This window comes from Chiloscyllium punctatum, chromosome 26 (assembly GCF_047496795.1).
Source record: "Chiloscyllium punctatum isolate Juve2018m chromosome 26, sChiPun1.3, whole genome shotgun sequence".
NCBI classification, from domain to species: domain Eukaryota; kingdom Metazoa; phylum Chordata; class Chondrichthyes; order Orectolobiformes; family Hemiscylliidae; genus Chiloscyllium; species Chiloscyllium punctatum.
Genome location: NC_092764.1, coordinates 45,054,099 through 45,069,496, shown reverse-complemented (window position 1 = coordinate 45,069,496; position 15,398 = coordinate 45,054,099). Strand labels below are relative to the sequence as shown.

General features: G+C 41.6%; 1 protein-coding gene across 1 annotated transcript; it reads right to left on the bottom strand.

The window, feature by feature from the left end:
• Window positions 1-980: 980 nt before the first annotated feature.
• cnep1r1 (CTD nuclear envelope phosphatase 1 regulatory subunit 1) lies at window positions 981-15,377 on the bottom strand. The gene is made up of 6 exons (XM_072547318.1): window positions 15,228-15,377; window positions 15,037-15,108; window positions 14,339-14,412; window positions 11,135-11,244; window positions 5,000-5,054; window positions 981-1,986 (listed from the first exon to the last, which is right to left on the bottom strand). The coding sequence occupies exons 1-6, from the start codon at window positions 15,253-15,255 to the stop codon at window positions 1,945-1,947; spliced, it is 381 nt and encodes a 126-aa protein (XP_072403419.1). The 5' UTR covers window positions 15,256-15,377; the 3' UTR covers window positions 981-1,944.
• Window positions 15,378-15,398: the final 21 nt, after the last annotated feature.

Genomic DNA, 15,398 nt, shown 5'->3' with positions numbered 1-15,398 from the left:
CTTTGCTTCAGTCTCAATTGAGGAGTAAAATCATAGCCTTCACATGCAAGAGTTTGCATTACAAATGATTGCTTCATGTAAGTTGATTCATAGTGTCGTAAGAATCTTTTTCTTGTCTAAATTTGTGCCACATGGTCTTTAAATTTGTAATGTTGATTGTTTGTTTGCATTAAAGGAATAACATAAAGTTGAAATATTCTCCAAGAACGGAGCTATTCATTTTCAGAGAACATACATTGATGGAGGGATAAACCAAAACCATGAATGGTAAAGATGTTTCAAATGGGGCCCAAGCATTAGGAAGCTCAGCCACTACTTGTGGGATTGAAGGGAAGGAGGAGTGCTTAAGTCCCGAAGATGAGGGCACTGGAGGGAATGGAAAGCTGGAAGCAGTTTCTATAGTAGCATAAGGCAAGCCTGTAAAGAGAAGCAAGCAAAGTTAAGAATTTTAATTCAATGTTTTAGACTGTGTCATTACACCATGAATAAGGGGTGATGGCTGAATCGACAAGAAGCAGGCTGTGAAGTTTAAAATAAGTTGGAGTTTAAGGAAGAAAGAAGTCAGCCACCTGGCAAAGGTACTAGTGAAGCTGATCAAAAAATGACAAATGTTCTTAAAAGCATCATTATATATTTTGACAGCAGTGTGTTGGAAACAGGCAATGTTGTAAAGATGCTAAAATAAATCTTGGTGAAGAATGGATGAGATGTATTATTTGAAGTTCATCTTCTCACACAGATGGAGTACATAAAGCCTGGATGAACAGCCAAGGAAGGGGTGAAGGAAGTACCAGAGCTTTTGGCAATACTTCAAACAATTGCTCAAGTCTTCCTGGTGTCCAACAGGAGTTAACTGTAGTTCATGCACAACAGTACTGGCTTTCCATAAATGAGAATCCATTATTCATTAAGTTTTCTAGATTAACAGATTAATTAAAACAATAATTGAATTATGATCAAGCAATCATTTTCATATAAATTGTTTATTGCTATGTACACAGGTCGACAAAATTCAAGTGCCTGAAAAGCATTTACAAAGTCATGATGTTTTTAAAATTTAAAAACTTTAAATCAGTCATTAAAATACAAAGAGGCAATAGTAGAACTGCAACAGAATCTAGAATTGCAATGCAAGATAACATAAACGACGGCAAGATTTGAAACAATCATTACTGCATGGTTATACAGACTGCATAATTGCGGAGTAAAATTATAACCTTATATGCAACAATTTGCATGGCAAATGAAACAAATGATCCCTTCCTATAAATAGATTTGTACAAAACACAATTCAGCAGATTGAAAGATTCAAGGTCTCAACCAAAGCTTTGCTGATCCATTTCTAAATCAACTCGGTCTAAGTAAAATAAAGATACAGATGCCTGTTGAACAGTAAAGGTAACGTAGCAACAGAACATCTCAACTTTATACATGAAAAGAAGGAAAAGTAACAGTTTAAAAGAACAAAGGCATGCAACAATGGTTGAGCAATCTTGTTAGAACAATTCCTGATATAGTTCAGCCCAATTCACAATGGGAATTGGTCACAGTTTTAAATCCTTAATGTTGTACTTTGAGTCTGAGTCACAAAATAGTTACAAAAGCTTATCCATAATAAAATGAGCAGTCCAACCCAGAAGTTAAAATATAAAGAACCTAGAACCTAATAAATTAAAGTAATCTGGCACAATTTAAATACAAATTTAATATTGTATTTCATACCAAGTGATCCTAAATTTCTAAACTGCTAGCTGCAATACCAGATTTTACAAAATGCATTTCTATTGCTGTAGATTATTCTCTGTTCTAGAGAACTTTCGCTGAAAATTCCAATGTTGACATGAAAATGAACAGTGCATTTATTGACTTGTGCAGTGTCACAGTTGAACTGAACTTAGATTTTTTTCCCCCGAGATGCCACGGTACTACTGGCACATGTATTCATCACTGGACATGGGGCCTGGGCTTTAATATTAGTTTTCCAGTCTAGACAGATTAAAAAATATTGAAGTTACAAAAAAAAAGGTTCCAAACATTCAGAAAACAAAAAGAGTTATTGCATTAAATAGTTGATAGCTTGAAAAGTCATCCTGATGTGATATGAACAGCAAATTAAAACAGATTCATGAGCCAAACTAACAGTAATGTTGTTCAAGCTAGAAGGATTGAAATCATGGACAAAACACTGTCAAATGGGGAAACAAGCACAACCATGTACCTTCCCTCAAGCTATTCTTGACAATCAGGTTAATTGCTTTTCTTGGATGAAAGCCAGTATTTCTAAAAATCTAAAACATACAAAAACAGAAATTGCTGGAGAATCTCAGCAGGTCTGGCAGCATCTGTGGAGAGAAAACAGTGTTAACGTTCGAGTCCAGTGACCCTTCAATGAAAACTTTGTTTCACATCTCCAGCATCCAAAGTGGTTTGTTTTATCTCTACAAATCTTATGCTCATCAGGTCAAGGATTTGGATATTGGTAACTGCGTTCCCTTTTCTATTTTATAGTTTCTACTTAGTTTCTGCCTCTATCCACTATTGCTTCTGTTTCACTCAACCCCTACAATTTCCCTCATTATCTTTAGTGTTAGGTCAGAGCTGGCCCTGACTCCAGAATGAGGTTCCTTTTACATTATAATTGTGATACCAATGGGAAATTGTTATGCACTACAGTTATGGTATACGTATGTCCAAAATCTGACAGATCAGTTATTGTTAAATGTTGGCACTTTACTGGGTGGTGGTTATGTCAGTAACTCAAACAAATGATATAGCAAATCCACTTACAAAACATTCCCCTGAATTAGACAAGTGTGAGAAGAATGAAGTCCTTGTTTCTTAAGGCATAGTTAAGACCTAGGGACAACAGATGCAACCTTCCAACGATACGAGAAGACAAACAGTCTCATTGCCAAAGATGAATCAAGTCATTAACCCACATTAGTAATTAGAAAAGCAAAATGCTGTACAGTCTAGAGATCTGAAATAAAACAGAAGAATCAGATTCGATGACAAACATTAATTCTATTTCTCTCTCCACAGGTAATGCCAGACCTGAATTTCTCTAAGACTTTGATTTTATTCCACATTAATTGCTGGATTAGAATCAGATTTTAGGGAGATATTTTGAAAAGGATAAGTGAATTTGAAAGTAATCGTCACTGACTCAATTTGATGCCTCATTCAGTAAGTAATGAAGTAAGCCATTGATGAACAATGTTTGTGATATTGCTCCTTTCCTATTCAGCCAGCTAGGAATTTGTTAAAGGGTGTAGGAACACACAAATGAAGCAATCACCTCTTGAGCAGTTCACAAGAGGGCAGATTCATATTGTTTTTAAACAATTAAAATACAAAGCTCTGAACTACATTAAATCCTCTAAAATTACTGATTTGAGGCTTGGACCAATTTGAAAGGTAACAGTTGCAGGACTGCTATAGCTAGCTGGACTCAGTTGCAGCTACCTATAATCATGAATACACTTCTGAAGCTCATCCTAAGAGTGAAAGTGATGGAATTCAACAAATCTAACTAAGAGTGGACAGTGTGACAAGTGTAGCGGACAGTGAAGGAGGATATCTCAGAGCACAATGGAATCTTTATCAGATTGGCAAGTGGGCCAAGGAAAGGCAGATAAAGTTTAATTTAGATAAATGATGTGCTGCATTTTAGTAAGGCAAATCAGGGCAGGACTTAATGGTAAGGTCATGGTCGAATGTTGATGAACAAAGAGACCTTGGAGTGCAAGTTCATAGTTCCTTGAAAGTAGCATCACATTTAGACAGGATGGTGAAGGCAGTGTTTGGTACGCTTGCTTTCACTGGTCAATGCATTGTGTATAGGAGTTGGGAGATCATGTTGCAGCTGTACAGGACATTGGTTAGGCCACTTTTGGAATATTGAATACAATTGTGCTCTCCTAGCTATAGGAAAGATGTGAAACTTGGAAAGGTTCAGAAAAGATTTACAATGACGTTGCCAGGTTGGAGGGCTTGAGCTGAGGCTGTTTTCTCTGGTGTGTCATAGGGTGAGGATAATAATATCATGAGGGGCATGGATGAATAACCAAGGTTTTTCCCCAGTGTAGGGGAGTCCAAAACTGAAGAACATAGATTTAAAATATTTAAAAGGGACCTAGGGTGCAACTTTTTCACGCAGAGGGTGTTGCGTGTATGGAATCAACTCACAAGAGGCGCTGAAGGCTGGTACAATTACAACATTTAAAAGGTATTTGGATGGGTACATGAAGAGGAAGGCTTTAGAGGGATATGGACCAAATATTGGCAAATGGGATTAGATTAATTTAGGATATCTGGTTGACATGGAAGAGTTGGACCAAAGAGTCTGTTTCTGTGCTGCACATGTCTATAACTCTATGACTAATTATAGCTGCTTATAAACTCCAAGTCAGAGGGCACTTGTAACTGTTTGTAAATTTATAACTTCCCCCGACAAGAATACATTACGGAACTTTTGAATGTCTTCCCAACGTTTGCTACAATGACAAAACAACCATCTGATGAAGGTGCGGCGCTCCAAAAGCTAGTGCTTCCAATTAAACCTGTTGGACTAAAACCTGATGTTGTTTGATTGTTAACTTATGACAAAACAAGATTTTCAACCAGGCACCAAACTGAAGACATAAAAATATCACTTCCAAATCAGTGGCGATTCTCACATATTTTGAACATGTTTAAGCTCTGCACTGGTTTCTTACCTCCTTGGCCACTTTAACTTGCTTACTGCTCATGCAGTTAAAGAAAGATTAAAACAACCTTCTTAAAATTAAAAATCCATACAAATACTTAAAATGCTCCTAAGTCTTAGAACAGTTTTGTTTCAAACCAGCAACAAACCAAAATTCAAATACTTATTCACTTATACAGAAAAAGCAAATGATTGTCTAACTCAAATTAGTCAGGACTTCAACTTAAAGATAAAACAATATGGGGTTTAATGCATTTCCCAGGCAGTCTGGCTTTGGCAACAAATACTTACATCATCACAAGACATATTGTATTCTGCCAAAACAGTTCGACATCTTGCAGCAATGCTGCAAGAAACATGTTAAGGAACGCTAAGTATTCATCAATTAAAACTAGAGACTCTTGACATTGGTCCTGTTCTTTGAGAGGCTCAGTGTAAGAAACTAGTTATTAATTCCAAGAATGATAAATTCCTCAACAGAACACAGTAAAGAAAATTGTATTGTAAAACTATGTTTCATATTGGCGTCAAATGGTTTTGTGACAGTCAAATATATGCAAACTTCAGTTGAATTCTTTACTTATATTACAAAAATATTACACAGTATTAATGCACTGAATGAAAACAAGAATCAACTCAGCAGAAGGTATTTCCTGTAATACATTCATATACATTTGAATACCTTCTCCCTTCCTCTTCCTCGTCCTCGTCCTCAGTCCTTCTGTATGTAGAAACAGAAAATAAGAGATCTTTCGAGCCTGCTCCACCTGATCATTGGCTGATCATCCAACTCAATAACCTGTTCCTGCTTTTCAGCATATACCTGATCCCCTTGGCCCCAAGTACAATATACAGTCATTGTTGAAATTATACAATATTTTGTCTCGACTCTGTGTGGTAGCAAACTCCACAGGCTCAACACGCTCTGGGTGAAGAAACTTCTCATCTGACTCTGAAATTATTCACACTGTATCCTTGGACAGTGACCCCGGTTCTGAACTCCCCATCATTCTTCATCTACCCTGTCTAGTCCTCTTAGAATTTTATCGGTTTCTATGCAATCCCACCCAACATTCTCCTGAACTCCCGCTAATATATTCAACCTCACCTCATACATGCTATCCCCAGAATCAGTCTGGCAAAGCTTCTCTGCACTCTCTCTGTAACAAGAGCATCCATCCTCACCAAAACTGCATGCAATATTCCAGGTGTGGTCTCACGAATACGCTGCAGGACATCTCCATTCTTGTATTCAAATGCTCTCACTATGAAGGCCAATATGTCATTCACCTTCTGCTGTACCTGCAATGCTGACCTTCAGTGACTGGTATATGAGGACGCCCAGATCTCGTTGCACATTCCCCTCCTTCCTACTTTTGCTCTAAAAGTGAATAACCTCACATTTACCCACATTATATTTCACTTGCCATGCACTTGCCTATTAACTCTTCTTATCCAAATCACACTGAAGCACCTCTCCATCCTCCTCACAGTTCATCCTCTCATTCACCTTTGCCTCATGTGCAAATCTAGAGATGTTACATTTGGTTCCCTCATTTAAATAATTACCCAATGTTGTGAATAGTTGGGGTCCCAGCACGGATCCCGACACGACCCCATTAGTAACTGTTGGTCATTCTAAAAATATCATTTATTCTAACACTTTGTTTCCTGTCTACGAACTGGTTTTCTATCAGTCTCAATACACTATCCCAATGCTATAAACTTTAACTTTACACACTAAGCTCTTACATGGGACTTTGCAAAAGCCTTCTTAAAGTCCACATCCTTTGGCTCCCTCTCATCAACTCTACAAATTATATCCTCAAAGAATTCCAGCAGATTTGTCAAGCATGATTTCTCCTTTCATAAATCCATGCTGACTCTGTCCAATCCTGCAGGGAACATAGAAGCTGACTGTAAAAGCTTCTATATATAGGTGAACAGAAAAATATCAGTAAAGACAACAGTCAGAAGCTGAGAATTGTAAAGAGGAGCAAAGAAATAGCAAAAGAACTGAACATATATTTTTAAGTTGAAAAAATTACAAAGTCAGTGGATGCATCAATAATCTGCAACAGTCAGCAGCACCTAGAACAGTGAGAGAGAAAAGGACCCTGAAGCAAGATGTTAGCATCACCTAAAGCAGTAACTCTCAACCTTTCGTATCTTATGCATCACTAATCATTTTGTCACATAACCCTGGTCCCATCATAATAATTAACCAAGGAGTATATTTTATATTTACAAGCATCTTGTAAGTAGCAATGAAAATTTTAAAGAACATTAAAAATTGCAATGAGAATACATTTTATTGACGAACTGTAAAATAAACAAAATGAGATAGAGTCATATTGTACAAGAACAGATCCTTCATTCAAACCATAATCCCAAACTAAACTAGCCCCACCTGCCTACGATTGTCTTTTAATTACTGTAACTGTACCTGCATCCACCACTTCTTCTGGAAGTTCTTCCATACACGAACTACTCTGTACAAAAAGAATTGCCCCTCGTGTTTTTAAGCATTTTTCCTCTCACCCTAAAAATACTACTTAAGAAAAGTTGTGGGGAAAAGCCTTTCGACCTGTGAGCCTGAATCAGTGATGGGCAAATTGTTGGAGGGTATCTGGAGGGACAGGATTTAAATGAATTTGGAAAGGGAAGGACTGATTAGTGGCTTTCAGCGTGGGAAATTGTGTCTCACTAACTTAAAGGAATTTTTTGAAGTAGTAAAGAGGAGGATTGATGAGGGTAGAGTGGTGGACGTGATCCATGTGGACTTCAGTAAGGCATTTGACAACATTCTTCATAGTAGACTGATGAGCAGGGTTAGATCACATAGAATACAGGGAGAACTCGCCATTTGAATACAGAACTGACTTGAAGGTAGAAGAGAAAGGGAGGGTTGCTTTTCAGACTAGAAGCCTGTGACCAGCAGTATGACACAATGACGAGTGCTGAGTCCACTGCTTTTCATTATTCATATAAATGATCTGAATGTGAACATAGGTGGTATAGTTCATAAGTCTGCAGATAACACCAAAATTGGAGTTGTTGTGGACAGTGAAGGAGGTTACCTCAGAGTACAACCAGACCTTGATCAGATGGGCCAATGGGCCAAGGAGTGGCAGATGGAGTTTAATTTAGATAAAAATGAGGTACTATATTTTGGAAGGGAAATCAGGGCAGGATTTGTATCTTAATGGTAAGGTTCTGGGGAGTGTTGCTGAACAAAGAGACCTGGGAGTGAAGGTTCATAGCTACTTGAAAGTGGAGTACCAGGCAGACGTGATAGTGAGTTGAAAAATGTGGTGCTGGAAAAACACAGCAGGCCAGGCAGCATCCGAGGAGCAGGCGAATCAACGTTTCGGGCATAACCCCTTCCTCACACGAACTACTCTGTACAAAAAGAATTGCCCCTCATGTTTTTAAGCATTTTTCCTCTCACCCTCCTGAGGAAGGGCTTATGCCCGAAACATCGATTCTCCTGCTCCTCGGATGCTGCCTGGCCTGCTGTGTTTTTCCAGCACCACATTTGTCAACTCTGGTACTTCAGCATCTGCGGTCCTCACTTTCTCCTCGATGTGATAGTGAAGGCGGCATTTGGTATGCTTGCCTTTATTGGTCAGTGCATTGAGTTTGGGAGTTGGGAGGCCATGTCGCAAGTATACAGAACATTGGTTTGGCCACTTTTGGAATACTGCGTTCAATTCCAGTCTCCCATTGGCAGAAAGGACGTTGTGAAACTTGAAAGGGTTCAGAAAAGTTTTACAAAGGTGTTGCCAGGGTTGGAGAGTTTGAGCGAAAGGGAGAGGGTGAATAGACTGGGACTATTTTCCCTGGCGTGGCAGAGGCTGAGGGGTGACCTTACAGAATCATGAGGGGCATGGATAGACAAGGTCTTTTCCCTGGGGTGGGGGAATCCACAACTACATGGCATAGGTTTAAAATGAGAGGGGAAAGATTTAAAAGGGACCTAAGGGCAACTTTTTCACAGAGTGGTATGTGTATGGAGTGAGCTGCCATAGGAAGTGGTGGATACTGGTACAATTACAACATTTAAAAGGCATCTGAATGGGTACATAAATAGGAAGGTTTTACAGGATTGTGCACCAAATATTGGGAATTGGGAGTAGATTTATTTGGGATATTTGGTCAGCATGGACGAGTTGGACCAAAGGCTCTGCTTCCATGCTGTACAGCTCTATGACTCTATGCCCCAGTCTTGAAATCCCTCACCTTTGGAAAAAGACACCTGCCAATCACCTTATCTATACTCAGTATTTTATAAACCTGTACAGGTCACCTCTCAATGTCCTACAGCCCCAGCCTATTCAGCCTCTTCTTGTAACTTAAGCTCTCCATTCCCAGCAACATCGTGGTGCATCTCTTCTAAACCCAGCATAATAATACCATTCCTATATCAAGGTGACCAAAAATGGACACAGTACTCCAGAAGAAGCCTCACCAACATCCTGTACAACCTCAACATAATGCCCCAACTCCGACATTCAATAGTCTGAGCAATGAAAAGAAAGTCTGCTAAACAACTTCTTCACCACCCTATCTTTATGTGATTATGTACCTGAACCCCTACGTCTCTGTACTACAACACAATCCAAGATAATGATTTACTTATTAATGAGAAGCCTACAGTTGCATTTCACTAGCAACAATGTCAATTCCTGAAGTCTCTCCAGATTACCTTCACTTTTGATTGGTTGCGAGACACCGACGTAATGAGAGAGCAACACTGTGGTCAGCTAGGACTACAGTTACCGTACTTTTTTTTTCGAAAGAGGATCAAGAGTTTGAAAGTGTATTGCGGCAACTCTGAGTGAAATATGAGAACTTTGTGTCTATTATATTCCAATTTGAAATATTTTGACCTCATGCTATATATCTGATGCGGTATGTGTTTACTAAATTTGGGACTAGACTTTGTACTAGCCAGGTAGTTGTTTCTGAAGCGAAACTGCACATTGTGCATGGGACCCTGAGGCAATTCCGTTTTGCAGATTCAAAAGGAACTGCATGGGAAATTGAAGATTCCATGAGATAATTCCCCCAAGTTTGGAAACCTCAAAATCTCCACTTAAATCGGAGAATTCAGACAGTACTACTGAAAGTAAATAGTTAAACTTTTAATTATGTAGTCTAATTCCTGTGTTACTATTAAACTGTCACCCCCAACAAACCTCAGCCCACATTCGGGGAAAAAAAAAGTCAACTAAACCTTGATGTGACACTCACTCATACCCTGGAACCCAACACTTCCTCTCTGCGCCTGACACCCAACAGCCCCCAGCTCTCTTTTCCAGTCACCAGACCTGACCACCTCCCCACAACCACTAAACCCCACCCTTCTGGACCTGACCCCACAACGTAATCAACACCCCTGCCCCATCATCAACCTTGACACCCATTTCTACCCTTTTAGAGCAATTCACTGTTTTAGGCCCAACACTACCACAGGAATCAGCAGCATCCCCCACTCCACTGCTGGACCCTTTTTCTCTCACCCAGTTTAAAGGTACTGTAAACACTCCATCACTTACCCTGCCATTTTGCAGAAGTAACAAAACTTGGAGAGAATGAGCGTTGTAAAGATGATGCAAAGAGGTTTCAAAGGGATAGAGATAGGCTGAGTGAGTGCGCAAAAGCATAGCAGATGGAATATTAATTTAAGGTTTATGAACTTTAGGAGGAGGAATAAAGGTTTACAATGTTATTTTAAAAGCTGAGAAATTTGAAAGTGTTGATGTCCAAAGGGACTCAAGTATCCTTCGTCATAAGTCACTGAAAATTTACATGCAAACGCAACAAACAATTTGAAAGGCAAACAGTATTAGCCTTTATAGAAGCAAACACATCTTGCTTCAATTGTCTAGAAAATTGGCGAGACTGCACATGGAGTATTGAATGTAGTCCTGGTCCCCTGACCCAAGGATGGATGCTTTTATCAGAGACCGATTTCAGAGATTTTGGGATTGTTTTGTGAGGAGATCGAGAATTGTGGGCCTCAATCCCCTGGTGTTTAGAAAACTTATAAAATTCAAGAGAAAGAGAGGAGACGTGGAAAAGATGTCTCCCCTGGCTGTTAGGGTCCAGAACCAGAAGACACCCAGGACTGAAATGAGACATTATTTTCACTGAAAGGTTGGTGAATGTCTAATATTTCGTATGCAAGGATCATGGAAACTCATTCAGTAAAATCAAAACAGAGATTGACAAGATTTAGAGTTACTATAAGCATTAATGAGTGGATCATCTGCCAAAATGCAAGGTGGTGGAAGAGGCTTGAGGGGTTGAATGACTTTCTCCCACTCTTGCATTACTTTTCTCCCATGAAATAACAATCTCCCTCCCAATTCTAAAAATTGCACTGATAATAATTTGAAGGACACACCAAAAAAAGGATACATTGACGGTGCAACCACTCTTTTATGTATTCCAGCAAAAAATAAACCAATAAGTGTTATACAACTAATCGTGAAGAATGGATGATTCCATAATGATGTGAAAAAAGATACCTAAAAAGCATTTAAAACATAAAAGAAGAATTTTAGGAACATTGCTTCTCAATTCCAATTCTAAATAAGATCAAGTGGGCAAGGTTGCAATCGTATCAAACAAATTTGAAGTACCAATAACATCAGCAATTTACAGAAACAAACATATGTATTAAATATTTAAAACGTTGTTACAAATCTGTTACTTATATTGCATGGATTCCTCATACCAAATTTTACATTTTGCAAACACAGTAATTAAAAAGAAAGCAACTCCCATTTGACAACACCAATTATTGTTTTATTTAATACATCAAGACAAGAAAATGGAACAGGTTAACTCATTCTATCCATGGACCAATAAAAATTACTTTAGGAACTCTGGCAATAACAATACCTACTCCCCCAAACTTTTCTTATTTTTCTATCATTTGAAGATTGTTGCAATATGGATTCAGACTAACAGACACATTTTAGTATCTCATTCAAGACAACATTGGCATTTGAGTCATGAACTGAAAATGTGTTGCTGGAAAAGCACAGCAGGTCAAGCAGCATCCAAGGAGCAGGAGAATCGACGTTTCGGGCATGAGCCCTTCTTCAGGAATGAGGAAAGTGTGCCAAGCAGGCTAAAATAAAAGGTAGGGAGGAGGGACTTGGGGGAGAGGCGTTGGAAACGCGATAGGTGGAAGGAGGTTAAGGTGAGGGCGATAGGCTGGAGTGGGGGTGGGGGCGGGGGCGGAGAGGTCAGGAAGAATATTGCAGGTTAGGAAGGTGGTGCTGAGTTCGAGGGTTGGGACTGAGACAAGGTGGGGAGGGGAAATGAGGAAACTGGAGAAATCGGAGTTCATTCTTTGTGGTTGGAGGGTTCCTATGCGGAAGATGAGGCGCTCTTCCTCCAATCGTCGTGTTGCTATGGTCTGGCGATGGAGGAGTCCAAGGACCTGGATGTCCTTGGTGGAGTGGGAGGGGGAGTTGAAGTGTTGAACCACGGGGTGGTTGGGTTGGTTGGTTGGTCCGGGTCCCAGAGGTGTTTTCTGAAACGTTCCGCAAGTAGGCGGCCTGTCTCCCCAATATAAAGGAGGCCACATTGGGTGCAGCGGATACAGTAAATGATGTGTGTGGAGGTGCTGGTGAATTTTTGGCAGATATGGAAGGATCCCTTGGGGCCTTGGAGGTAAGTAAGGGGGGAGGTGTGGACGCAAGTTTAGCATTTCTTGCGGTTGCAGGGGAAGGTGCCGGGAGTGGAGGTTGGGTTGGTGGGGGGTGTGGACCTGACGAGGGAGTCATGGAGGGAGTGGTCTTTTTGGAACGCTGATAGGGGAGGGGAGGGAAATATATCCCTTGTGGTAGGGTCCGTTTGGAGGTGGCGGAAATGACGACGGATGATACGATAGGTTGGTGGGGTGGTAGGTGAGGACCAGTGGGGTTCTGTCCTGGTGGCAATTGGAGGGGTGGGGCTCAAGGGCGGAGGAGCGGGAAGTGGAGGAGATGTGGTGGAGAGCATCGATAATCATGTCTGGGGGGAAATTGCGGTCTTTGAAGGAGGTGGTCATCTGGGTTGTTCGGTATTGGAACTGGTCCTCCTGGGAGCAGATGCGGCGGAGACGAAGGAATTGGGAATATGGGATGGCGTTTTTACAGGCAACAGGGTGGGAGGAGGTGTTTTCTAGGTAGCTGTGGGAGTCGGTCAGTTTATAGTAAATGTCCATGTTGATTCGGTTGCCCGAGATAGAAATGGAGAGGTCTAGGAAGGGGAGGGAGGAACAATTCTTCCGCCGCCTTCGCCTCCGCGCCTACTTCTTCAACCAGGATTCTCGCCCACCCTCTGACGGCCCCTTCTCCCGCCTCCAACACACCCCATCCACCTGGACACCCCGTGCTGGCCTCTTACCTGCCCTCAATCTCTTTACAGCCAACTGCTGCCGCGACATTAACCGCCTCAACCTCTCCACCCCTCTCACCCACTCTAACCTCTCACCCTCAGAACGTGCAGCCCTCTACTCCCTCCGTTCCAACCCCACTATCAAACCAGCAGACAAGAAAGGCGCGGTGGTAGTTTGGCGCACCGATCTTTACACCACTGAGGCTAAACGCCAGCTCGCAGACACCTCCTCCTACTGCCCCCTTGACCATGATCCCACCTCCCACCACCAAACCATCATCTCCCAGACCATCCACAACCTCATCACGTCAGGGGATCTCCCATCCTCCGCCTCCAACCTCATAGTCCCACAACCCCGCACCGCCCGTTTCTACCTCCTGCCCAAAATCCACAAACCTGACTGCCCCGGCTGACCCATTGTCTCAGCCTGCTCCTGCCCCACCGAACACATCTCTGCGTAACTCGACACGGTTCTGTCCCCCTTAGTCCAAGAACTCCCCATCTACGTTCGGGACACCACACACGCCCTCCACCTCCTCCATAATTTTCGCTTCCCCAGTCCCCAACGCCTTATCTTCACCATGGACATCCAGTCCCTGTACACCTCCATCCCCCATCATGAAGGAATCAAAACCCTCCGCTTCTTCCTTTCCCGCCGTACCAACCTGTACCGTTCCACTGGCACCCTCCTTCGACTGACTGAACTGGTCCTCACTCTGAACAACTTCTCTTTCCAATCCTCCCACTTCCTCCAAACCAAATGAGTAGCCATGGGCACCCGCATGGGCCCCAGCTATGCCTGCCTCTTCGTAGGATATGTGGAACAGTCCATCTTCCGCAGCTACACTGGCACCACCCCCCACCTTTTCCTCCGCTACATCGATGACCGTATCGGCGCTGCCTCGTGCTCCCACGAGGAGGTTGAACAGTTCATCCACTTTACCAACGCCTTCCACCCTGACCTTAAATTTACCTGAACCGTCTCAGTACCACTTAGTGGCTTACAAAGTTCTAGAAAATGAGGTGATTCTAATTTTTTTATATAAAGGTTTCCCCTAATAAAACTCGTTCCTGAAATTTGTTGGAATGTGCGAGAAAAATTAGCCAAGCTGCTATTAAATGAACAATTTGTCAATGAACTTCAGCTATCACTGAAAAGCAAACAAGTAATTATAGCCTCTCAACAAAATGTTTTGACAAATTTAAACATGTATAAAAGCTTCAAATTACCTTTTGTGTTTCAGGATCTATTAACCAGTTCCAGGCACCTGTGGCAGTACATACTGAAACAACTATGAGAATCACTGCAAACAAACGGTTAAACTTCAGTTACTCTTTTTTAAACAAAGTATGTGGTTTACTCCAACAGAAACAAGGAAACTAAAATGCAACTTTTTTACAGATAATTGGATTGGATTCCTTTTAGCATCTGACTGCATAGACAATGTAGATACCCATATGTTGCCAGAACCTCGAGAAGTTTTTGTTTTGTTTACCAATGTGGCGATGGTATACCTGACTAGCATACTGTTCAGCTCTTAAATTCAGTTCATAAAAATAACGTTGTGCAAGATCAATGTGATTTCAAAGACTTTTCTATTCATCATGTTTCCCCACATCTGGCGCAATTTACAGTGTGTTTAACGGGAACAGAAACATGCTGGAAATACTCTGCAACCGTGGCAGCATACAGGAACAGAGTTAAAGTTTCAAGTGAGATTTTGATAGCGTTTTTAAGGTTGTATTTCCAGCATTTTCTATTTTTATTTCTGACTTTGGGAATCTCCCTTTTATTTTTGGTGCGAATGTTTCACGGACCAGTTGATATTTGAGGGGATATCCTCACGACTGGAACCACATCGGGAAGTGTAACTCTGACAACCTGCCACCAGCGTCCTTTTTCAGTCAGACCCCCCCGGAAGACTCACTTCGCCACCGTCCCGTCGCCGGCTGTAAGCAGGAGATGTACTCAGTCAGCCTCCTCTCGAAAGCCTTGAGATCTGCAAAACAAGACAGCGGCAAGATGTCCGTCTCAAAGGAGGGTCTGTACAGTACAACTGGCGCAGCCCCACATACCGGGGACACACACCCACCTCGACCATTAACCCCCACCATTTACCTTCAGCTTGTTCCAGAGAATTCATCATCGTAGTTACAGTAGTAGCACCAGGCCGCCTCACCACCGCCGCCCAGCCAGCCGCCCGTCTAAGCCCCGCTCCGTCAACCGACCCGCACTTCTTCCAGGGACCGCTGCTGATTGGTCCCTCGCGGCAGGTTTTGCACCCATGAT